At 41.6% G+C, this 27,262-nt stretch overlaps 1 protein-coding gene across 1 annotated transcript in view; it reads right to left on the minus strand.

Annotated features, from left to right (window-relative positions):
• The window catches only part of MAN1A2 (mannosidase alpha class 1A member 2), a 139,048-nt gene extending 115,223 nt beyond the window's left edge, over positions 1–23,825 (minus strand). The window contains exon 1 of the mRNA XM_054188657.1: positions 22,934–23,825. Within this exon, the coding sequence (XP_054044632.1) occupies positions 22,934–23,241 (308 nt within the window). The 5' untranslated portion in view covers positions 23,242–23,825. The remainder of the gene's footprint in view (positions 1–22,933) is intronic.
• Positions 23,826–27,262: the final 3,437 nt, after the last annotated feature.

Consider the following 27,262-nt stretch of genomic DNA (forward strand, 5'->3'; position numbering starts at 1 on the left):
CAAACCAATCACGTTTTCCTAGTGCATGGAGAAAATACATTCGTGACACACACGAATACTGGATATATATCTACTGCCCCTCATTGCCCAGAAAAATCAATCCACATTGCGAATTCCTTGAATGGTTTCTTTAGACAAAGGTGACAGCAGAATTTATTTCCAGCAAGCAGTTAGATTTGCATATGACATGAGTACCGCCCCTCAAACACAAGGAACACAAGACAGAGTCCTTATTCAAGTCCTCTTATGCCTCTCCATCCAGTTTCAGAAGTTTTTCCTCTTGCCATCACACTTCCCCTTGACCTGCTCAACGTTGTTATTTCCTGACTTCCCTTGCTATTATTTGTACCAATTTAGGCTTCACTAGCTTGCTTCCTTGGTCTTCTATAAAGGCATGGCCACCACTCTGAACACCAGTCCTCTCACTTTCATCATTCAACTTTGGACTATGCTAAGGAGAGGAAAGAGAATTAAGTCACTGACACAGGCACTCTCCTTTAATCCTAAATAGCCCCTCTCAAATTCCATTCCAACTTCCTTCCATTTCTGTGCAATAATGATATCCCTAATTGATCTCTTTTGCAGCCACGTCTTAGACCAAGAATCTGGGCCTTCAGCCACCTTCACCACTGCTCTCAAAAACTCTCACCTCTATGATGGAAGCTCACAGATCCTGCTCCAGGTCTGTTTCTCTTGTCTAATGCAAAACCTCAGTATGACATTTCTTTGTAGATAGCTGGGTGTCACCTTCAAGTCAAAGGAACTGTAACTTTAATTTTCCTCCCACATCTTTTGTTCAGCAGTGGAAACTTCTCCATTCCCCAGATTGCCAGTGTCTGGGCATTCTTCCCATTTCCTAGAATTTGACTACACATAAATTTTTCTGCTTAGTTTCCATGTATTTTAAATGCAGTCTTTCTGAACCCATACAGTTAGAAGCCCTCAGAGCTTGATCTTGTTCTGTTCATCCGGCAATTCCGTTAGGAAGACAATCCACTTAACTACTTGCATCCTTATGCTGCCTTTCTGTACTTTTTTCCCCCTCTGCAAAAACTATAATTCACTATATGTATTTTTCTAGGCAAAACAGAAAGAAAACATGGCCACTTCTAGATGTCCAATACATTAAATTCACAGATTTCCCTGCTGATCATTAAAGGCCACTGCTGCTTGTTACTCCTGTATCTGTGTCTACCCAATTTTTTCCTTTGTCTTGTAATTTAAGGCAGGGCATTTGGAAGCAGCTCTTGAATGAGGACAAACAAACCCCTTAGGGAATATATTTAGAAAGAATTTCAAAAACACAGATTGAATGGGCACACAGAACTTGCAGAAAGGAGTAGAGAGTTGAAGCACATCCCTTATGCATGAAGGGCAAGCCCTCTACAAAACTGAAAGCCAAAAAAATTCTTAGTATTGCTAGATACCTTTTATAAGATTTTGGAACATATCCAGAATCCTCATAAATCATCATAATGCCACACACCCAACAAAATACTTCATTAATAAAGTGCATCTGCATATAAGACATCTCTTGTTTTCTTTCACAATGGTAGTAAGTACATATCTTCCTGTTAAAAACAAAACAATACAGATTCCACAACCAAATGTGGAACATGTATAATTTCTGAAGGAGACCGAAAAAAAAAAAAAAAAAAAGAGACACATGCTGGCAAAGGGTCATCCTTAGGGAATTATTTGCTTCTGATGTTATGAACGTTAACATGCACAGAACTGGGAAAATTTTTTGTCCTGAGATTCTGTCAAGTGCTGTGAGCATTAGCAAAGGCATTTGTTCCTGGTCTCTCTCTCCAGCAGCAATATAATCCCAAGCATCAACTCAAAAAAGGAGGAGGACGCGAAGCTCAAGCTAATGGCTTTCTTGGGACCTGAAAGCACTGTCATAGCCGGTACAGTCAGCTTACGTTTTACTAGTGAAGAAAGGCAGATGTTTTCTACAAACACAAACAGCGCTAAGAAGGGTCACCAGAGACTGAATAAGCATTTTAAGCTTACATGAATTTTCTTAGTTTTGTAGTTATAGTATCAGCTGAAATAAATTTTCAGAAGAATCAGATCAACTGTTTCAGGAAGAAATGCGATACCTTTTTTTCCTTTTAAGCCTACAACAGCAATGAATGCAACTTTGATTAGTGAGGAACAAATGAAAAAAAATACAAGTTATATGCTTTACACAACTTTTCAACTAGATAAAAGCAAACTCATTCAGTTTTTAGTGCCTTAGTGCAATTCAGGTATGAAAATACTTTGTTAGGAAAAGCAATAGATGCATGAAGTTCAACAACGTAGTTTTCAATTGCTACAGCTCTATCAAACACAACTCATTTGGACCCTTTTTGCTTATACGATGTAAAAGAGAATACAATTAGATTTGCCTCAAGGCACTAACATATAATCAAAAATAGGCATTATTTCAGAATTTTTGCTGATTAAAGAAACTTCATCTAACAGCTGCAGCTAATTACTTTTGTGCCGAATATTAAGCCTCTGCAGAACAAGGTCTTAAATCTGATTGTCAAAGGACTTACAATGCTAAGAGAGGAAAAAGTTTATTTCATTATTTAGGAATCAATCTTACTTCTAAAAAAGGACACTGAAAAGCCAAAGTCTTACTAAAATGTTATGAAATTTAGGATCTCTTAATGTTTTATGAAGAAACCTGAATGAGAAGAATGTTGCTACCTGCCCTGTGTAAAAGTATTTTAAATAGCTTCCTGTCTCCCAGCACCATACTAACTGGAGCATCAGATCTTCCTTTCCAATTAAGTGCCCCGATGAGACAGATTTATTTATAGTTTTCTAAAGTAATAAAGATGGAAGAACTTTGCAGGAAGCAGGAATGACAAAAACATATAGACTCTAGGAATAAGAAACAGAAAAAGAAATCAGTATTGAAGAAGAGACTTGAGTAGGATAAAAAGTTAGAAATGAGCAAGATAGTAAGAATGAACATCTGGAAGTGGAGTTTATTTTGATACATGATTTGAACAGCACCAAAAATAGTCAGATAATTTTAATTCAACACTGCAGAAGCCTACTAGAGTTAACAATGTCAAACCACAGAATTTTCTACTCTAAACCACTCTAGGTAGCTGGAAACACTGCTGTTGTGCAAGTTTAGATATGTATATAGCAACCTATCAGGGTATTTACACTTTACTCACCACAGTCAAGTCTAATACAGTATGGACAAACGCCTTGCATACCGTATTATTTATTGATATAGAAGACAGCTTGATCAAGGCAGAATAATACATAGCCAGTCCTGTGATGGTGACAAAGCAATTACACAGAACTGGGTTCCCAGGCAAGAGCAGTGTGTCATCTCTGCTTTTTATTAAAGAAGACATTTTACAAATAAGCACGTTTACATATATGACAAAGTAGTCCCATTGATGTTGATGGCACAGATCAGATACTGAAGCGTACGCTCAAGCAGAAATAAAAGGAACAAGAGCACTCCCCATTACACAGCATCAAGCTCTTAAATATATTATTTTATGTCCAGTCTACTATTCCTGCCAAAATGTAGAGTTTCCAATAGGGGAAAAAAAAAAACAATCAACCAAAACAGAGACAAACCCAACAAGCCAGGGAGGAGTTCATTCTATGATTTGGCATGTATCACAAAAGTCGCTGCAGAGTCTCAAGCATTTTCCATCTACTAGAAGCTGATCTTTCTTAGAGGTCATCATGCCACCATCTTCACGAAAGTTGTTTATTTTTCTTTATTCTATACAAAATTAAATATACAGACTCACTTTTCACAATGATAAAAACAAACCTGCTTTGATGGCAGCTTTTTCCCAGGAAACCACAGTCCTACTTAAGCTGCCCAATGTTAAACAGAATTCTAAAATTAGCCAGACTTAGACGGCTAATTTTAGATTAAAAAAATAGATTCAAGCACATGAAAACCAAGATTATTACAGGTTTCCGCTACACCTGAATTCTCACCCTTTTGAACACAGAAAGAACCACATTAAAGTTGCATGTGCAAGTGCAGAACTAGTACTTTCTTCTTCGCTGTTTAACATTTTAATATTGTCTGGAGTTAAAAGTTTCATGGTTTGTTGGGGTTTTTTTTAAATATTATTCTTACATAATTTTCTACCTAAAGAAAATGAGTCATGGGTCCCTTTTTGTACACCAGCAACCATTTCAGTATATGCTCTATGGAAGCTTGCACTACAGTACTGACTTGCCACCCCATGACCCACTGTACTAGTTACATTGGTAGAGAGCTGTGCCAAGACAGGGTGCTGGGTTCATAAACGTAGACTGTACAGGCATTTTGGGAAAAGACGGGGACAGAAATAAGGACAAAGCAACAACAAAGGAACTCCAATCCCATGTGCATTACACACAGCATCCTTGCTCTACCTTCTTTCTTTCCTGATCATCTTTGCTCCCAGAGTTACAAATTCCACCTTCCGCACACGATGCTCCCAGAGGAGGAAAAAGTTCTGGAGGCATGCAGAAAATCTTCAGGAGTGACTGAAAGGGCCCAAATAGCCTCCAGAAATTGAGCAAGTTTAACTAGAAGCCTTTTCCTTCTACGTACCCACAGAGTAAAGACAAAAAGGAATTTCTTAGCACATCTATTGATTATAGCATGCTCTTCTTGTTCAGGTAGTTTAGCCCAATAACAGAACATGTGATGTTAGTTTGATTAATAAGCTATGAAGAGTTTCCTGACATTTCACCCGAGATACAGAAACAGCAATACAAGAGAAATTTAAGCAAAAGAGAAACAGGATTTTACCTGTTTACCTTCACAAGATATAGCTTGAAAACATTCCTCCAACAGAGGAGGCCTGCTGAAATCACAGTGTAAGAATGTCACAAAGAAAGCTGCATTAATTCCTTGCAATAGAAAGTGCTAAATATAAACACATTAAATACTTAATATACCAGGACAGCCTCACTCTCCACATGTGGTAGGACAGATGACGCTTCTCTGGCATTCCACATAGATATAAGCGTGTTCTAAAATGAAAGAACAAGAGGGGAAAGAACTTGAGAAGAATTTGCCCAAAACACCCACCAAAAACCCCACACTAAACATATGAGTCCAGGAAGAACAATAGTAGAAAGAGGATAACTCCTGGCCTACTCTTGTTTTTGGCAGGGGGGGAAGACCAAGCAAACCATAAAACAGACCAAGAAAACTTTCCAAGCAACACAGCTAACAAGCAAACACCTCTATTAACCCACTTTTACTTCGTTAAGAACAGGTTTTATTTAGTTTAAAATAACAAACAGAAAAAATTAAACACATCAACTGTGAGCAGTAATATTTGGCTGACTTTTCAAAGCATCAAGTAAGTAACCTTAAGAACAGAGCTCAGGACACCAGAAAGGAAAAACAAGGTGCCAAAAGACATCTGCTGCACAGAATTGTGTTTGTGGGTAGGGGGCTGTTTTTTAAGGAAACTCAGAAGCAACAACCACTAAAAGTTACGACAATAATTTTAATATCCCAGTGATTCAAAATGGTAAGGTTAGACCTTTACATCTATAAGAGACTCCACCATTTGAGTTAATAAAGAATGACAGCATCCTGCTATCCATTACTATGTAGGTCAACAACAGAGGAAGAGAAAAATACCTTGACAGAGTTTCACACATATCAGCTTGCAGCAGGAAAAAAAAAAAAAACCAACAAAAAAAGACTCCAGCTACAGTTTCACATTATATTTAAGCTGGTTAATACCTAGTTACCACCAAGTGAAAGGTCCCACTTAACCTTGCACCAGCTCTGGCACTTGTCAGTGGTTGTTGAACTGATTGAGGGTCTTAACACAGTAGACTATCTGGGGGCTTGGTAGTACTCTCATGAATATTTGTTTGTTCTGAGTTTTTTTTGCATGGGATTAGTTCCCTGACAACCAAAGCTAATGTGGGTAAAGAAGCAGGAGCAATCTTTCCTCTACAGATGAGTCCACACAGCCTTCCCTTAACAGAGGCTGCCAGAGACAAACGTGTAAATTGTGACTTTAAGGCGACGGGTAGAACAAGAAATGAAACTGACTGTAGAGCTCTGAAGCAAACAGTCAAAGCCAACAGTAATAAGTCAAGGATCTGCTGGAAACTGAGGACTATTGGATAAAATCATGGTGAGATAAGTGAACTGACTGGACAACCCACGCAACACCTAGAGCAGAGACCACCAGTGCAAGCACAAGCTGTGGCAGGTAAAGCTTTGGGAAGTTCTTCTGACAACCTCAGAGGGGACCCACCTGCAGACCCGACTTCCAGTCAGAGAGAAGATGGCACTGTCTTCACCGTATGCCCGAGGTAGGGAAGCCACATGTGTGCAGTGGTAAGAGAATATCCCTGGATGAGTAATTGTCCACCATCAGCATGGGTCCCCTCTCCTGATCACCAGCCAGACAGTGCACAGGAACACAGACGGCTTCTCTGGTGTTGCTGCAGTGAGTCACTGATGGCTAGAAAATTAGTGTTTCTGCAGCAGCAAGTCCACTAGCATGTGCATGATGCTTGTATGTCCACATATGCTGCCGATTTATTAGGTTAAAGATTGGCTGTGTATAACTGCAGTACTAATAGTATGATCAACAATAGTAGTTGTAACGTTGGCTTGTGTAATACAGGATATTATAACTCTGTATTCCTTGTGTGGGTCACCATCTCTGTGCAAATCATTCTTTAAGTTTCAGGGCTTTAGTTGCCCTACAAAAACAAGCTCCCTTACTCTTTATGCTGGTACTCAGGAGACCAGGCAGCAAGCCAGTCGGCCAGTGATGAGCTGAGACAGCTGAAAAATCACCGATCATTTCAGGCCAAATCAGGTCTCCTAACTGGCCGACTGCCCAAACACTGCTGTTGGGGCAATGATATAGGCAATATTAAATGCCTTGGGAACACAGCAGAACAGAACATCAGCTTCAAGTGTTATAGACCTGCATGTTCAGGGATGTTAAATTAGAGCCCAAGCTCTAATGTTTTCTGCACACAAACTCACATGGCCACTAATCCCAGTCATTCCCCACCATCACCTCTATGCCCTCACTCAGCCATGTGGTTTCCTCTCCACTAGTTTATCCCAATGATATTGCTTCCTCAGCCAGGTAAAAGTCACTCCCTACCATCCTAAATTTTATTTATGCCTTACTGAGCACCATCTTGCTTCAAATGTCTCCTCTCCCCAGTGCCACTCTGATTAGTCTTTGATACTTTGCTCAGCCAATGCCTGCCTTTTCTTATGCTTCAAACCATGTCAGTCTACTTAAGGAAAAAGGGGAGGAAAGCAAAAGGCACTATTTCACAGTCATCCCATCCCCTTTTATTTCCCTCCATGTGCAGTTCCTACCTCCAGCTTCCAAAGAAAGAAAATAATAATTCCTTCTTACCACCACCAAAGCCCTCTGCTAGCCCTGACATACTTTCCCCCTCCAGGTTCCTGTTCCTAATCAGGTACTTATTTTCCTTTTCCCACCTCCATACTGGAAAAATGAGAATTATATTAGTTGAAGCAACATCTTCTCCCTGATGCCTGTGTTGAAAAGGAGTACCACAGTAAGTATGGTAGCTCCCTCCTCCTACACCATGAGCCTTGTCAGCAGCCTGATCTCCAGCAGTAAGCCCAAAGACTCTCATCAGCTGAAGAAAAACAGATGGAGAAAGGTAGAAATTTAAAGCAATAGCCCTACGAGTATTGTCTTAGTCTAAGAATTCTCAATTGTTCAACTTTAAAATAAGTTGACAGCAAAAGTACACATAAAGAGACAAAGGCTATTGCAAAGTCAAAGCAACAAACAGCGTATAATGTAGACTCAGAGATGGCAAACTTTCAGGTGAGCAGATGGTACTAGACTTGTCTGCACGGGAAACCCTCTGGCAGGTTCTACAGAGCTCTAAGGAAGTGACTACCCTCACACAGATGTTCTGTCGACACAAGCTACCACATTTCCATAATGCTATTTTACTCACCCAGCCAGAGTTGCTTTGCACATCCCAGAAGCAACAGTGCTTTAAATACCCCATTGGAAGTTCACACTACTGCTCAGATTTATCCCCATCCTCCTCCACCTATAACTGTTACCATGTAGCTATAGTGTAAATTGATACCCGTATATCAATGTGTTTAAGATCAGAATTCATTATAGAGGGACAACACTACTAGAGGTGAGCAGCTGAGTCCAAACAGGAACTAAAAATACATGTCTACAGCAATTTCTCTTGACTTGCTCCTCTTGCCACCAGGAAACAGTTCTGCATAACGCTCCTGGCTAACCCAGCATCAGTGCTAGGCAATTAGCTTTGCTGTGGCACAAGAGCAGCGTTTGATTAGTCTGAATGACACAGACCAGCTCCTTGCACCATAGCATTGGCAGGATCACACCAGTCACCAGCACTCCCTGCCCTCTATGCAGCAGCAGTTTAAAAAAGTAATCCTGCTTCACAGAAGCTGGAAGAATTATGAGGCAAAAATAGAAAAAAAAAATTAATTCCAACTCAGAATACCAGTAGCTTTCACAAGGTATTTAGTGACATGTCATGAGAAAAACCCAGACAGGACATAAGCTGCAGGCAATGTTCTGTTGTTAAACACAGTCCTTATGTTGCAGGGTGAGGGGGGGGGAATATATATTGCACTCACTCTGTGATCCAAAAGGATTTCATATAAGAGGACACAGACTGCAGTGTAGATATACTTTTAACAGTAATATTGGATTAGTTAAAATGGAAATACTCTATAAAAGTTCTTCTCCCGTATAGCATCTCTGGGACTGGGTAGAAGGAAAGAACAGCAAAGCTTTCTACCTCTCTACTTGGCAAATCAGCCAAAACAGTAACTAAAGACAGAGCAACAAAATACCTGAAATCATGACGTATGGTCTAATCTGCACTGTTCCACAGAGCAAAACTGCATCTCATTACGCCCGAAGTTCTTTAATCTTGTCAATAAAGCAGAGGATGAAAGACAACTGTGTGACAAATTATTTAGCCTTCCAGGTGCTTTTAATAAGTTTCCACATTAAAATCATCCATCCTGCTAATAAACTACAAAATTTTGATTCGAGACACATATAATTGGGTGTTGGGGTTTTTGTCCTTTTAAAAAAAGGCCAGAAAAGCAACACTGGATCAGTAACTCCCCACCCAAAAAAATATAACAATGCAAGGCTCAGACTCCTCAGTACCTTTATAAATACGGAAAGCAGCTTTCTGCATGTCAGAAAAGAATACAGTCCCCATCATAAAATCACATAAAAGTTGAGGTGGGAAGGGACTTCTGGAGGTCATGTTGTCCAACCCCCCTGCTCAACCAGGGCCACCTAGAGACAATTGCCCAGGACCACGTCCAGACAGCTTCTGAGTAACTTCAAGGATGTAGATATCATTACCATAAATCATGCAGTGGACTTCCCTCATATATGAGCAAACTGCAGAAAATATGAGCGATAAATTTCACCCTGGAAAAGATACCTCCCAATTCCGATGTCTTCCCAAGTGAGTAACCGATATTGTTGACAGCCAATTACAGTAGTAAAATCCAGCACGTAGTCTAAGGAATGACTGACCCATAAACAAGGTAAGGATGTTAGCATCACAACAGAAAATGCAACAGAATGCAGAAAAAGTATAAAAGAGGAAATTGTGATGATTAAACTATTCTTACACATTACAATTAAGTCAGCTAAAGATGACTTGGCATTCTCTGGGACCTCCTAAGCAGATCTTTGTTCATATACAACTGCACTAAACGTATTGTCAGGATATAAGTGATGAAACAAAATACAGCGAGCAATGTTTCAGTAGCGTACACATCTACAACTCTAGTATAGTAGTACATTGAGAACTATCATGAATGCTCTTCATAAACCTATGATAAAATTAACAGACTAAACTAAAGCAATGAAACATTGGTTAACAGCTGTCAGTGCAATTTCCAGTATCAGTGAAATACTTTAATGTTAAAATGTTTTACAGACTACATACACAGGCTTTACATATAAGCAGCAGATGAGCTGGGCACGACTCAACATGACCAACACAGAAAACACAGAGAAGTACTATAGCCCAGAACATGCATCCAAAACAACAGAAGAGCCGGGAATATACAGTGTCTCAGGAATCTGATCTTTGAGTTGTCTTCATCAATAGAACCTCAGATTTTTCAGATAGCTTTATAAACACTACAGAGCACACACTGTGTTATCGTCCTCTCTTAATTTGCTTAATACACGTATATATCCAGCATGTAAAGGCAAATTTCTTCCTTCACCACTACCGTAGTCAGCTCCCTAAATTCCCAGCAACAACATGCAGCTCATGGACAGCTGTAGTCACATGTTTGATTCCTCTAAGATTAAATTAAAATCTGTTTCATTATTTCAAATGATTTTGGCAACTTCCTTACCTCTTTCATGAAAAAGAGGTAATTTCCCTAACAAGTATACTACCCATAATAGAACAGTAGATAATTAAGAAAGAGATGACTCAAACAGGATAACATTGTTGATTTGACTAATGGAAACTCTGGAACTAGAAACAACTTACAACTCTTTCTTCACTGGCTATAGGCAACAAAATCATGTTTATTTTGAGAAATTCAGATGCAAAAGTTTCAAACATACTGGTCCACAGTAAACAAACTTGCAGTCCCAAGATCATCAAGCCAAGACATTCAACTCTTTACGACCCAAAGTCCAGCGTGAGCTTGGGCTCAACTCTACCAAAACCAAACTGTTACATGATGAGAGGATACTCTCATGGCTGTAAGTCACAAAAGGTAGGAAAACCAACAAAATTAATGAGACATTTAACTTCATTCAAAATAAAAATATTGACTCAAAAAGGCATAAAAATCTGAAAAAAAGTGGAGTTGGAATATATTGACTCAGCAAGATCAAGAATCAAGCCTCTCCAAGAATCAAAGGAGGCTGATATTTTCCTACCTTACACCTTCGAGGCCAGCAGGGACTCATTGAGCTGGTAAGCACATTAATCCTCAGTAAATAGCCTAACTGGCTAGGCTCTCTGCACAAGCCAACTAATAATTGCTGTGTATCTCCCGCTTGAAGAACCTCTGCTTATGCTAGAAGATGCCACACACTTATCCATGGCAATTCTATAGACAAAGACTATTTCTGAAGATTAATGCTGTGGCAAAAGGTCACATCCTTGCAGCCACTGTCACGTATGGAAGTTTAATATTAGAGTTGGAAGTTCTTTCCAACCCTGAAGTAAAGACGCTGCAAAATCAAGCGCTCTGACTAGGAAATGGAAGTTTAATTCCCTCCCCTATAGACATTACGTCACCTTCAGTCATTAGCATTTTGGATTCCAGATAGAAGGAATGGGAGAAAAAAAAAGAACACAAAACATGGTATTTCAGATGGCTGTCAAAGCCTTATGTAGCTTCCCTACTTGAGGATTTCTTAAATTTTACAGAGGCTTTTATTTACTATTGCTTCTCACAGGTTAAAGTTCAGTCATTCTTAACAGTTTGAAAGAAGATGAGGCAGTATTAGCCACTGGTCACCACAATGTATTTCAGGACCACACGTAGCCTTTGTGGAAGAAAGGCTGGGGCAAAGGATATCTGTGATGTGAAAAAACAGCATGGCATAAAGGAACATAGGAAAAACTTCTGGGTTACACTTCCATCCAACTCCTCCTATCCTCCCTATCCCTCCAAGCTTTCCCATCCCCACATAGCAGAGAAGAAGGTGACGCTGTTCCAGACATCTTCTGACCACACAACCATTGGATAGCACTCGCCACATTCACAGCCTTGTTTTATTTCGGCTGTTGAGCGCTGAACTGAAAACAGGAGGGTCAAATTGCTAAAAATAAGTGACATTCTATAGAAAGGAGAGGTACATCAGAAACTGAAAATAAAATATAAAACCAAAAACGGTCTGCCACAAACAATTTTGAACAGTTTGGTGTAAATATAAGGCTTTCTAAATCTCAAAAGGCTTTCTATTTTAAGCATTACTGAACCCATCTGAAAGCTGGTGAGGCAAGGTTATGGCTGACGCATTTTAAGGCAATTTCTTTAAGGCAACTTGGAGAACTCTCTTTACAGTCTGCACAGGCTCCAGAATTTTTCCTTATTAATGGAAGTCAGAAAAAATGAATTTGTTAAGTATCAAATTTAACAAGTATTTTAATTTCTTTATGCTTCCACATATTTTCTAGTTTTTAGAAAACTAGACAATATAACATAATTCACTTTTTTCTAAAAATCAATACTATGAACCCATAAAGGTCCAAAACAAACTTGCTAGGGAACCACAGAACACCAAGTAATTACGACTTACTCAAAAATTATACACACCACTTTGGAGTTCTAGCTGGTTGTTGGTTTGTTTACTTGTAACTGTATGAAATGAAGATCCATACATATTTCCTTGGGTTTTTTCCATTTAAACTCAAAAGGCACTTTAAATTTTCCCAGGATCACCACCAGCAAATTCTAGAGTATGAAAAACTTTGAATAAGATTACATACTTTAAAGGACTAAATCACACCCTTGTGCTGGGGGCTGATCAGGTGACTTGTGTCAGCATCTGAACCTCCCAGACCAAGGAAAGGCGGCATTTTCTTTGCAGTGCCTTAAGTTCCTCCTGCAAGCGTTCCTGCAGGTTACGCTACCACTTGAAACGTCACATATTTCATTGAGCATAATGATTCAGGCATCTTGCCAAATTGACACGAATATGTCAAGCCTCATTTTTCTTTGTAATAGCAGTAGACTGGATGATCTAGTCCCACTGTAGTGTGACGGCCAGATGCTATTCTGAGAAAATTATGTCTAAAGAGGGGAGAGAGGGTGTCAAGAAAACCACTATGCATAAGCTGCAATAGCACATCCATCTGAATAAAATTAGTGCTCAAGTGATTTATAGAAACGAAAATAAACATATCAAAAAACCTACACATCTATAAAAACCTAAGCAAACCAAGGGCCTGGGGTTCACATGTAGCATTATTAACACAATCTCAAAAATTGTGTTGTCTCACAAATACACACAGGAACAATGTCATCATTAGGAATTTGACTTTGAGTCAATAAACTGTTCCCATTGCCTACTCTGGCCAGCAAGCACCTATCAAATGCTGCAGTGTGCCAACACAGGACCGGGTGAAATCCAGCCAGAAAGATTCCCGGTTCTCTTCCATCACTGTGGGGTTTTTTTGCTGTCGTTGCTCTTCACATCAAGTAATACCAAGAATGATGGGGTGATGTTTGGGGATTTTTTTTATTTGGTTTTGGGTCAGGATTTTTTGTTGGTTGTGTTTTGTTTTGTTGTTTTTTTTTTTTTAAAAAAACAACCCAAAAAAAACACTCCTTTGGTTACCAATACAACGTTGAATGATTCCCAATCATTTTGTTCAGCAATATCACTATCAGAAAAAGTTGCAACAAGTGTATAACTGAAGTTCTTTGTAAGAACTGCCAGTAGAATATCAGTCACCTCATTAGCCATTTGTTTTAAAGTTTTGTATGTAATACTGAAATGACAGCAGAGACAGTTCATTATCCACTTCACAGAGCAGCTTATAGATAACACTATGTAGATACCTTGGTATCCTTCCATAAGCATCAGTCCCTCAAGATAAGAAAGTTCCCAGACAAGGTAGAAAACTCCCCAATTAAATTCTCAGTTATCAGGGTGATAGTTATTGCAGTGCAGGTAAGTTCCCTTCCATCATCTGGAATGTGAATTAGTAATTCATTTAACAAACAAATAGGAAAAACATTCATACTGCATGAACTTTTCACCGCACTGATGTGGACCAACTTAAGTATATCAGTTTGTAGATCCAACTTCACTGGTTTTAAGTACCTAAATCAGTATTTTTAACAGTTCAGATTAACAACAACTAGTTAAAATGGGAGTAGTGTGCTAGATACAGTAACAAAATTTGAGTTAAAAACTGTTAAATTCTTAGCAATATTTTTCATTTGTTTTGATTTTCCTTCTTACTGGAAAATAGCTCTTTCAGAGACCCATTGATATTTAAATTGCTGTAGATTCCACTGTCTCTAGAAGGTGTAATTAATTGCAAAAAAATAGAAATTTGAATTCCTTGTATGAAATATTCCCTTTATAATATCAGAACTCCACGATGCAGAAGAGCCCACTTACCTCCCTGCAGTATTTTCTTCTCCAGAACACTGCATTGCAATTCAGAATTCAGTACGTGTGTTACTTAATAATTTGGGGAACACTTTCCACTCAAATAGAAACCAACAACAGTAGAACAGATGCCTTTAGGAAACTAAGGATGTGTGATTGTAGCACTGGGAAAACAGACACATGCTTGCATCATCTGCAATTATTAAGTTTAGAATTAAACACTCTTCACTGCTTCCAAGATAAACCTGATTAACAAGAGATTTAAAAGGTCACTAGAAACATGGTTCTTAGTCAAACTAGTTCACATCACCATTTTTTCAGGACTGAATTTTCTTTCTCTAGGGGAAAAAAAAAAAGGGGGAGAGAATATTATATCTATATTATATCTGTTACACAGGAAAATAACTCCCCTCTTCTCTGACAAGCATATTTCCCGCTACTTTTGAGATCTTAAACAGGTATTTTTTCAAGTTTTGTTTTTAAAGCATAGAGCAAATCTTATGTCATGAAGTAATGAAAACAAGCAGAAAGTTTGCAGTCCAGGAAGTCAGATCTGGACTATGATTTTTTGAATATACTCTAGAAAGGATGCAAGTATTCTGGAGTAAAAGCAGATCCTCTAACTTGCACGGGGAAAATAGTAAACAGCACTCAAAATGCAATAAATTCGTAAAGATAGCAACATATCCAGAAAAATCTTCTGAGGAAACAGTACGTGCTATAAGCTATTCTTACTAGCTACCAAGCCTAAACCATGAGTACAATTGTACAACTGAACCCAGCGTATTCAGCATAAGTTTACTTATTCAGCAGGATAATCAGAACAAGAACATGGCAGATGCGATCTTCCACTTCCCACTACAGGATTTAAGGGCTCTGCCACTCCCACAGACGAGATGTTTTTCTTACCCTTTGTGAGCACATTCAGTTTGATCCAATAGAAAGAAAAACGGATTAGTTTGATATACCACTGACGGTCACTTGCTCATAAGTGGCCTAATTGTACACTTCAGCAGTTAAAACATGTCAGCAGCTCCCAGAGAAAAATGATAACAAATTACTGAGAGGGAGAAACTACTTATGCAGCTTGCCTGTGCAAACTTCAGATGCCGTGCTGGCCTACAGACAGTGCTAAACCTCAGCTGAGATGAATGTCATCTTGCAAAAGTCTTCCAGCACACATTAAACGTGAAAATTGACATTTCTGCATGCTGGTGTTAATAGACGGAAAGGAATTTCACTTAACAGCTTTTAAATCTTTATGCAGCAAGAAAATACTTTCATCATATGCACTCCCTTAAAGCTGTAATTTTGCTCATGTCATACCGATCAGATTACATAATTTTAAGACAGCTAAAAAGCTCAAACTTTCTCTCAAATAGAATCATAGAGAATAGTTACCTGTCCATTGTAAGCCTCAATGGCAGCACTACGACAAGGAGCTGGGGAAGAATTTACAAAATCCTGCAGTGGTTTGGTTTAAGAGGTGACTAACAAGTGAGAAAGCACATAAAACATCAATGAAACTAATGCCGAATACCATATGCATGGTAATCCAGTTCATGGGTTTGCATTGTAAGAACATTTGAAAAACTGAAGGCAGCAAGATGAAATCATAAATGTGATTCAACGTCTGTGCAAATAAATCCTGTAAGGAGCAGAACTAACATAGCCTGGTATATCAGAATCATTCAGGTTGGAAAAGACCTTTAAGATCATCCAGTCCAACCATTAACCTAGCACTGCCAAGTCCACCAATAAACCACGTCCCTAAATGCCACGCCTACTCATCTTTTAAATATCTCCAGGGATGGTGACTCAACCACTTCCTTGGGCAGCCTATTCCAATGCTTGATAACCCTTTCAGTGAAGAATTTTTACCCAATATCCAATTTAAACCTCCCCTGGCACAACTTGAGGCCATTTCCTCTTGTCATGTCACTCGTTACCTGGGAAAAAGACTAACACCCACCTCATTACACGTGGGAGTAACTGTAGAGAGAGGTAAAATCTCCTCTCAGCCTCCTTTTCTCCAGGCTAAACAACACCAGCTCCCTCAGCTGCTCCTCGTACATCAGTGTCCTTTAGCTTTCTGTCCCAATGCCTCCTGTCACCTCAGTAACACATCCCATTGCTACTGGCCCATAAAACCTGGCTCTTTCCTACCACAGTGTTAATTTCCAACCACCCTTCTCCAGCGACTGGTAAAGAACCAAGGTATTGTGGCTGGTTCAGAGTTACACTTGTGCAGATTGACTAGCAGCAGACCAAGTATCACAGATGACTCTTGGGCTCCCGGTTGTGACTCTTCCTTCAGCACTGTGCCTAATTAAGGTCTTTCACCAAGCAATGACATATGCACAAGAGACAGAAACGTACTTATTTTGACAGGTCACCCTTTGCTGCTGGTAGATGTTACGGAGGAGAAAGGGGAAATAGAGAACAGAACAGGGTCAGCAAGCGCTATAGGTGAACGTACAGCACAGCCACGTAAACTTTGTTTGCTTAGGAGACAACGCTAAAGATGCCTTTAAAGAGTAGTCACTAGCTTAGAAAAGGTGGTTAATAAATAACCTATACCATATCTTCTCAAGTTTGGTTGGTTTTTTTTTTTTTAATTTTAGAAACAACAGCGCACGCGGTTGAGTACTCAAAAAACAAGAATGGAAGTTACCAGGGAAAGTGATCTTCCTTATCTTTTGATATCTTCAAATACCAAATAATACAGAACCTCCACATCTTTGAGTGAACGGATGAAGCTACATAATTTGCTCTGCATAGGACAATAGATCAGACAATGAAGGACCTAACAAGACAAGAAAGGCATTACAAAAATTTTTCCTCTTTGCCCATATTGATCCTCAGTTAAATTGTTATGAAAACATGTACACATACGACACGTCCTCACCGAACTCGTAATTAGTTTTACACCTGATTTTTTTTATTTTTTTTTTTTAAGTTTTACAACCTTTTGTTGTAAGGAAGCAGACACCCATAACTCATAACTAGCTGCGCAGGATCGAGATGTTTGTATTTACTACAGGAAACAGAAGATCAGAGGATGGGAGAACTCTTTAGTGTAATATGCCCACAACTAGCCATGATGCTTACTATTGCCTACACTGCTACCATCATCAAGCAACCCACATTTATGCTAAAGTTCTTTTGAGATTTTAATCTACAAAACTCCAAATGAACCAAAGTGCTACTGCCTCCCACCCACTACCTGGCCTAAATCCAGCCAGCAGACTTTCTGCAGTTTTCCCACGCCTGATTGTTTTCCAGCATGTAGACAAAGTGTAGATCATGCAGAAAACCAACAAGTTAAAGTTCTTGGGTTTTGTTTTGGTTTGAGTTTTTTGAACTGGAAAGGATAAGAACTGGAGAACACCATCTCTTGACTTCTCTCTTTCATAGTACAGGAAATACTTTGACAGCAAGATAGATAACTTGAAGAAAGCAGCATTCTACATACGATGTAGGCTGTTCAGCAGATGGGGGGGGAGGAGGGAGGACATCTAAACAGATGGTCTAGAATTTGCATTTTGTAATTCGAAGATGAAAGCATTTCTCAGCCTACAACATAATGCACTAATTTCAGCAGAATCTTAGAAATAATACAAGAGGGTACCTCTCCCACAGTCCAGTACAACTTCAGGAGAAATTAAAAGTGAGTTTATGGGTATAATGTGCGGACTCCAGAAGAAATAAAGAGAAATAAAACTCCCATAAGTCTTCGAGTACCAGCATCTTTTCTGAAGCCTCTTCTCAAAACAGAGAATGACACGTGGCTACTAAGAACTCTGAGAAAAGCCTCCAGCTAAAGATGTACAGTGCTTTTGCGGCTTTAACAGCTGAAGACTGACACGAGACAGTTAAGACTTCTTTGCCCTAGACATATGAGATGTTTCTGAACCTTTCCTTGGAACATACTACTCCTGCCCTCTTCAGCTCCAGAGGTGTCACCATGAGGACCTGCATCTCCTGCATGGTGCTTCTAGATGAAGCATCTCAGCTTAAACTCAGTGCCCACGTTTCAGACAGATCGTGGAGTCTACTCCACAGAGCAGAGCCTGGAGACAGGCTCAACTTCATGCAACAAAAAACTGGACAGAGAGGAGTTGGGGCCCAGATGCTGCACTAGCTCCTCACCTTTCAGGGGAAAAAACAAGTTCTCTGAATCACAACAGCAAGTACTCTTAATTGCAGTAATGAGCTGTGCCTCAAGTAAAGGCAGGAAAGGAAGAGCAAAGAGCTTTATGCACTTTTATACTTGATGGCATGGCAGAGGATGACAGGAGACACTGATCCCACTGACTAATAGAGGTTAAATTATCTCCTCTGCCTGCTTCTACTATGGCTAATTATCTTCTCTGGTCTATATGACTTAAAGGTATTCAAGAGAAGCATATTAAGCCTTTCATGTTTCTTTAAAAAGAAAATAAAAATGCAGGATTTAAAAGAAGAAATTAAGACTAAAAGCTCTTCAGAATAATTTTTTGTTACTTTCACCTCCTAAGAGTAGAGACAGCAGCTGCTACTAACCTAGACACAACCATATATTGAGTAACTGAAGAAAGAGCACTTTTAGACTATTGCCATACAGCTGCTGATCCACAACTGGTCATATCAGACTGCTGAGCTTATATCTTTGCGTAACACAGAAGTTAATATTCCTTAGCTTCACAGAAACAAAGTCAAAGGCATGATTTACACTGATCTACACCTACTCACACACAGAGGCCAGGGCCATTGAGGTGGTCGGTTGTACTAGCAGCACCTGCTATCGATCTGATGATACAGGGGTTGGTGGGGGTTGTTTTTTTAAGCACAGGCAGGAATTATCACTGAAGTAATACACAGGAACTTAGCAGCTGAAGATACAGCTCTGCAAATTCTGAAGGACTGAATTGTTGGCACAACAGTAGTCCAAGCGCTGTTACAAAGTGGCTTTGCAGCTTTGAGCTCGTAAAATTACATTATTCGTTGCCTCTAAGATTAATGTACTTTCGCCACCGAAATCATCCTAACTTTTGTCAAGTAATATAAAGAGCAGCATCATTAAAGAAACAAGTCTGTTCAATTTTCATATTACAGATAATCTTATTTTAAAAAGATCTGATAAATCAAGGAGATTATAGGGCGCCTGCATTCTCACTCATTTATATTAGACACCAAGAAACCATAAGAATGTTTTGTTTTGGTTCCAAAGCTATCTTTCAGACCTGGTACTGAAGAATAAAATACCTAAGATAGCTGGAAAGTAACTGATTAGTGAGAAACACCTGAAGTGTTTTTGTGTGGCAGGGGAGATGCAGAAGTTTGGGAGAAGCGACAGTTATCTAACACCATGTAACAAAATTTGAGTGATGCACAAGTTTGTTTGGCAAGACGTGTGTTCAAAACTGTGCTGTTCTCACTCCAGAATTTCTGCAATATCCTATTTGAAATGGAGAGAAATTCATCTTTGGGAAATTAAATAGATTTTTAGAAAGCGTGTGTATGCACATATCTTCACAAGTCCTGGACTAGTCTCTTCCACTCTCCCTCCTCCCAGAGGCAAAGTTTTGTGGTACACCTTTCCAGCATTACTAACCCGCTCCCCACGTGCTATCCTGCGTGTGCACATGAAAAGCTTACTCGTGAAACAAATAGCTAAAAATGAGTGTTAACTAGCACTACAGCCCATCCATTTTCCAAAATATAAACTGCAGTTTTATTCCAGATTTTAAACCATCTTTTTACAAGAAAGTTGTTTTTCTTTGGATGATAGGCAAGGACACTGTAATTCTTGAACAAATACATCACGAAGGGAGCGGGGTTTCCCCCTGCCTTTTTCTGCCTGGAAAGGGAGAGGGGAAGAGGGGCAGGAGCAGTGAAAGAAAACAGGTTAATGGAAGATGTAAAGTTAACATCGCCAAGGGATAACCACTGTAACAACAATAATAAAAACACTCAAGAATGTCAAGGGGGGCCAGGGAAAGAGGTGGGAAAGCAATGCGAGGAATACAGAAAAGGTCCAGTGAGAACCATTGTTTGTACACCCAACACTAAAGCATGGCTGCACGACAATCCTCTACCTACATCATTGCTGTATTTTCTTAGAAGATAGAAATATGAATATCCTCCAACAGCCTACAAAGCTCAAAAATTAAGAGGTAGAGGAAAAAGAGTATTAAAATATTATAGCCTACATACCAGGGGAACAGCATAATAACGATATGTGGGGTTTATCATTTGACAGAGGTCAATACCAGCATTCACAGAGGAAACACTTTCCTTTAGTCACTAAATGAACACACCTGTGATTTCATGATCAAGTGTACACACCATATGAATGACCTTTGACCCGATTTCCTCTGAAGTCCCACAATTTTTGGAAATGCAGTTTGTCAATCCATCATCACACTTGACATCTTAGACTGCATCCTCCTTTGTATGACCAGTAGGTTAATTTCTCTGGATCTTTTGTACCCTAACTCTCCTCAGTGCCATCCAAAAAAACAACACTTACAGAGCAGCTGACACTTGACTTTGCTCCTTGACAGCAAGCTCAACAAAGTTATCCATCCCAAACTGAGATAACAGGTAATCTAGAATTCACTACTGAAGACCCAGTGCTTTCGCAAAATACTCTCTGTAACTTCCCTGCAATCCAGGAGCAGGAACTCGGCAATCAAAGTGGCAACAGGTGTTTTCCTTTATGGAAAACGATCACCATATCAGCTCCAAGCTAGCAAATAGCCTCTTGATAGGACTGTGTGGTAAGAAGCACGAAAAATCACTCCAGAAGTAAAGCACATAACCTTGCTTCACAACGCGTATTTTGTCATTCACATAAGGGCCTTACACACAGGTGAAGCAGGCAGGTTTTTTTAGTAGTTAAGACATGCTTGGAATAATCCAATGGTCTGCAGGGCTAAAATATCTATTCTTGCTCAAACAACAATTCAAAAGGCAGCCATAAAAAAAAACAACTGTATGTAACAGCGACAGTTTTGGCTGGGGGGCAGGGGGAGGTACACACATTCATAGCTTACAGAGGAACTATAGCAGAGTTAACTGATGACAGGATAACCACTTCGTTTAAGAACAGATCCCAAACCAGCAAAACACATTTAGCTCCAACAGTTATAAGTTACTGCTTATCTACACATGACAGACAAAAACAGTACAGACTTCATTACTAAAGCTGTAGCCTCAGGAATTACACTTAAAAGAGGAAACCTGAAAAGGACCCATACAAGTAGGTTAATCGAGAGCATCACTCCAGAACCATCAGTATCAACAAACTTTTTTTTTTTTTTTTTTTTTTTACAGCCCATCTACTGGGCAACACAAGGTACAATAGTCACAGCTGGAGTTTTGAAAATTTCTGAACTCTTCTTTTTGTTTCATCTGTCTTCTATTTTAGAACCTGATTTTGACTGCGTGTAGCACAGTGACTGGGGAAACTAAGAAAAAAGATCACAAAAAAAAAGTGAAAGATGAGAACTTCAAAGGCATGTTAGAGTGTCTAAACCTATGTTTTGTGCAACATTTAACTGCACCAGCAATTATCATGATAGACAAAAGAAGTCCTCGTTAAATATTAAGCATCCATGCCCTTTCAGTTAGGGAGAAAGAGCTCATGATAAGCGCCCCAAGACATCCAACAGCAAAGAAGCCTTAACGAAAAATACCATAGTATTCAGGTAGTCTTTATAACGCATAACAAATGAATAAAAAGAGGCAATTACACCCTCTCCTTTTAATATAGCACAAATAACCTTTAAATAATTCTTGTATCATGTCAATAGGACATATTTTAAACTATTCTCAAAGGAACACTATAAGTAACCTTTCTTTAAATTTCACTGTATTATTATTTTGAGTATGAAAGAACATATATTTTATGACTCATCATCACATTTTACACATCTTTGACAGTGAAGAGAGATCAGTAACTTCATTATAATCCAGGCACTACAGTAGCATTTAAACAATTAAAGTATGTTAGAAGCAAACATACTGTATAACCCTCATTTAAATTTTTTAATCTGTTTTGAAGGCTTCACATGACACAGCCTTGAACATTTAGAGGTTTGCACTGCACAAAGCTTTAGGTGGCCCCAAAAAGCTATTAACAGCATGACATTTACCCTTGTTACTCTTAAATACTATTTTATCTCCCATTTCTTTACACTCGCAAACACAATCAAGGAAACTTAGCCACCAGCATCTCCGAGTGTCCAGAATAACATTATAATAAGTGATTTTTAAAGGCCAGAAAAGGCAATTTAGCCATCTACGCTACTTCTGTGTCCTGCACGTCGCAGGCTGACAGCCTCTGGGTCACAGCATGAAGTCTTCATCAGATCAAAGTTCTTGTCGCACTATTCGGCAACAAGCAGCTGTTTTAAGTACGCACGTAAAAGCTACGGAAAATATGCAGCAGTTTTTCAGTCACTTATTAGTCTCCACAAACGCCGTAACTTAAACCCCCTTTTTTCCAGGGCTGACCCAGGAAATTGGTTAGGGCAAGAAACGGGAGGACAGCTCACGTTTATCCTCCCAGCCCTTGCTCGTCAGAAGGCTAAATTCACACTGGAAAAGAAAACATGGAGACAGGGCTACATATGGCAGCCGGAGGAGGCGACGCTGGAGCCCAGAAGTTGACACACCGGTCGGGAAGACACAGGGTTGTCGGGGAACAGGAGCGACATCAGGAGCGGGAAGGACCCGTCCTAATGGGTCTCTCTCTCCCTTCCACCCGGTCCTGCTGCCTTACCGGCGAGCAAGGCACCTACCTGTGCCGGTGCTCGTCGTGCCCCTGCCCGTGGATGAGGAAGCCGCCGAGGTTTTTGCCCCCTTTGCTGGTGTCCACATGAGGAATGAGCACATCCTCCAAGCCCAGGTCGAAGCGCTTGTGCTTCGAGGAGTCGGGGAGAAAGAAGAACGCCCCGAAGCACAGGGTGATGAAGGCACTAAGAATAAGGAGCAGGATAAATTTTTCGGAGAGTCTCAAGGTAGCCCTGTGGTGGGGGAAGGCGGAGGCCCCCAGGTTCAGGGGGGGCAGCCTCCGCCCGGAGAGCGGCAGCAGGGCGGGAGTGGTCATCCTTCCGCTAGCGACCACCCGCCGGGGCACGGCTCATCCCCCTCAGCCCCTGCGGGGGGCTGACCGGGCCCGACTCGGCTCCGCCGCCTCCCGGACGGCCGCGGGGGCTGGGGGCGGCTTCACCATCCTCCCCGCGGGCGCCGGGCCGCGTCCCCCCCTCGCCCGCCGAACCACCGCCTGGGGGAAGAGAGGGAGGGAGGGAGGGAGGGAGGGAGGGGAGGGGGGGGCCGGGCCGCCCCAACGGCCCCCGCCCCCCCGGGGGCTCGGCCGCCCCTCTACCTGCGCGCCCCCCTCCCTCGCCCCGGGGCCAGCAGGGCCCGAGCGGGCGGGCTCCGGTCAGCGGCGCCCCCTCAGCTCCGCGGCCGCTCGGCTGCGGGGGGGGGGACACGCCACCGGCAGCGGAGAGCGGGCTGCTGAGGGCCCGGCCTGGCGAGCGGCGTCCCTCCGCCCGCGTCCCCTTGGCCGGGCCGGGCGGAGGCTCATCCCCGCCGCACCACCCCGCTGCGAACGGCGCCGGCAAACGGCCACCGCAATTCCACACCGGACCCTTCTCCCCACCCCCACGGCGCCTGCGCGGCAGCAGCGAACGGCGCAAGCGCCGACGAGGGAAGCGAGGGACGGAGGAAGCCGCCGCCGGCAGAGCCCCGCCCCTTCGGCGGGGACAGGGGCGGGCCTAGGGGTGGGGCCTGGTCGCGCCGGTCCCGGCGGCAGGGGGCGGCCCGGCCGCGCATTCCGGACGGGCCGGGATGGGCCGGTCTCCCCCTTGCGACCTTTCTCCTCTCGTTGCGGGAAGGGGCGTCCCTGGGGAGCTGCACTGCGCTGTGGTGCGAGCACACCCGTGTGAGACGTACCGGTGCCCTGCGGGTGCCCCCGCTACCGCGTCCCTCCAGCGGCGAGGTGGTTTTTGGACTGTGGTAGGGGACCGGCGTGGAGAGCAGAGCGCACTGTGCCTTCCTGGGGCAGCTGAGGGCGCAGAATCCGTAAGGAATACTGCCAGGTCCGGTGGCTTCGAGTGCTCCAGCCGCCCAGCTCCCCGAGGCGCTTCAAACCTGTGAAAACGTTAAGGCAGGAGCGCGATGAGAAAGGGGCAGAGAAAAACATATCTGAATTACCCGTCGCAGATATTAAAAGTGGCCGTTTTACCCTGCTCAGTCACGGCTTGCTGCCTGCTTGCACGCACGCACAAGGCAAAGTTCCCCAGTCTGTAAAGGATTTCATGCAAAAGCAAAAGGAAAGGCCAAGTACAGGCCGATGCGAGGTACCTGCAGGAACCACATTCAGAGTTTAAAGAACAAAAGCAGGTCTGTAAGCCTGGGAGACGCGTTGCAGCTCCAGCTCCTTTAAAAATAGGATGTTTTTCGCTCTTTAAAAGATTTAACGAGAGCCTTGAGTACTCCCATACTGTGGAGAGCTGAGTGTGTTTAGCGAACCTGGCAGACGAGGCTGAATCCCGGCCAAGGAAACATAAAGGCAGGGGAGAGGACAGGTCAGTTCAGCCTGCTGAAGTGAAGTTAGCTGGGCTGGAGAGGACTTCCAAGGTGGAATGCAGTGTCCCCAGACTGCGGTAGGACTGACAAGAAGAGAACTGAAGGGAAGCGACAGGGAACCCCCCAGCCCAGCTCCAGAAAGGTAAGGAATCCAGCTTACAGGTGTAAATACACAAAGAAAATGGGAGAGAAAGCGTTGAGGCATGTGTCCTGCAGGCAGGCAGAGCCAGGCACAGAGTCAAGAGCAGCTTCCACTGCCACTAGTGCTGCCAGTGCCCATAGGTGGGGTGCCCTTGATGCCAGTCACAGCAGCTACTGGTATCTGAACAGAGCAGGTTTGATAACAGTAATGCCAGACATTTAAGTCTGTTATCAGTCTTATACTTTGCTTTAAATGTTTTGAATCTCCAGGGAGTTGTGCTGGCCTGTGAAATAAACATCCCAAGTCCAGCTGGACATGCTGAATTAATGAAGCTTCAGCTTCTGGTCTGAGTGTGGTGTGCTATGGAAATTAAGCCCTCAGGAGGGGTTAATCTGGGAGGATTCCAGGGAAGGAAAGCAGCTGAGCTAATAAAAAAAACTCTGCTGGTCAATGTAGTGGCACAGGTGTGGGTGGATCAAAAAAATTCAGACTAACAAACACTTAGGGTCAGTCAGGTTATCTGAAGGTTACCGCTCAAGGCAAAGGAGAACATCTTCTACACAAGACTAACTCTTCCACTCTGATCATTCTCTATGTCCTCACATCCAAGTTATGAATCGCACCTTGCTGGATCTTTTTGCATAACGTATTAGAGATAATGGCCTTTCCCATCTGTGCACCCAGCTAACCCCTTCCATCAACTTATATTTTTGCTGCTTCTTCTCTGTTTTTTTTACAAAGAGGACCCATGACAATGCCATGCAGCAGACAGCTGGACCCTGCTCGCTATTTTTGCCCTGGTAAAAAACAGAATAAAGTGAGAAACTCTGCCACAAGGTGATAAAAACCAAAGAGCCAGTGGGGGACAGAGATACCAATGAGAGGCCACACACAAAAAGAGCTGCATTGTCAATGATACTACAATGCACTCCAACCAGTACAGCAACTAAACCAAACATTTTAAACCAAACATGTTGTTATTGCAGGATCAACAGGCTTCAACTGGTCTGTTGGCCATTTCAGCTGTCTTCTAGTTTTAATCTGGTAAAGTATCTTCAAATATGTTCAAGTCTTCACTTGTTAAATTGCTTTCACACACAGGCTGAAAAAAAAGATCAGTCCATGAAGACTTTTGCTCTTCAGTCTTTTTGCCCTTTGTTTCACTCTTTTCTGCCAACTGCTAGTTTTTATTTTGCTTTAACAGACTGCGCAGAAGCTTCCAATTTCTTTATAAAATGTTTCTTTGTGTTTAGCTCGTTGCAAGGAAGTGACATTTCTGTAGGTTTTGTAGTTTATTATGACCTTTCCAAATTCTAAAGCATCTGTGTCTAAACCATGATGAAGTTCTGTATTTCTACAATTTTGTGCTTGTTTTGACTTCCCTACTCTTTACCAAAGTCTAAGAGTAATTTTTCATCCTTTGGTTCTGTCATACTGTAATATGCATAGCCCTGTAAGTCTGCCAGTGATTTTCCACGCTGCAGTGGTGTTCCTCTGTCGCTGAACAACATTAAATATAGAACTATATTGAATTAGTTGGTTTTGTGAGCCTGTGCTACACTATATAGATTCTGCATCTATTAGTGTTTTCTCAGAGATGCCCAGAACATTCTCAGAAGTGTCTTGCGCTCAAACCTGAAGGCTTTCACAAGAACCAGGAACTTCCTATACTCGCTGCCTTGTCTTTGATCAATTACTAATGTAACTGGGAGCTTGAGGTGCAAAAGTTCTTGATCATCAGCACTAAAGTCACTGTATTTCCACAAGCCAACATTTCTGGAAAGTTATTAGGGTAGTTCACACTTTTCAAAGGTAGACAAAGAAAGTGCTGTGGAAGTACAGATCCATATCCACATATTATTTCTTTCTTCTTGAAATTACCCCAATGATCCCTTCTAGCATCACAATCTGGGCACACCACCTGCAATCATTATTTGCAAAGCCTCTTCTTCAGTTTTCTCCTAAACACTTTCCAGTCTTTCGTCTGGTCCCCAGGTTTCATGGAAAGTCTGACACAGCCTGAGACGGTATTCACATTCTTTTGAACCCAGTGCTGACTGGGGTCCCGTGAGCACATTCTTTGTGAAATCTAGTCTCACAAAGTGGCTCCTGTGACTCTGTCTTTGTGTTTCTCATCCTATCCCTCCAATCATTGCTTCTTTGGAAGAAGATCTTCAACCGCAGCCAAGCTTTGCCACCAGACTTTGGTCTTTGGCCCATTTCCGTGCTCTCCCTGTGTTGCTGAATGTATGTACACATTTTATTATTATTTCTGCATGGAAGACTCACAAATCAACCTCTCCAGTTCAGATCCCATTTTGTTTCAAACAACCCTTACCCTTAGATCTTTATGAGGAAGACTAGCCCTTGCTCATCCTCAGTGTGGCTATAG

This window comes from Rissa tridactyla, chromosome 1 (assembly GCF_028500815.1).
Source record: "Rissa tridactyla isolate bRisTri1 chromosome 1, bRisTri1.patW.cur.20221130, whole genome shotgun sequence".
NCBI lineage: Eukaryota > Metazoa > Chordata > Aves > Charadriiformes > Laridae > Rissa > Rissa tridactyla.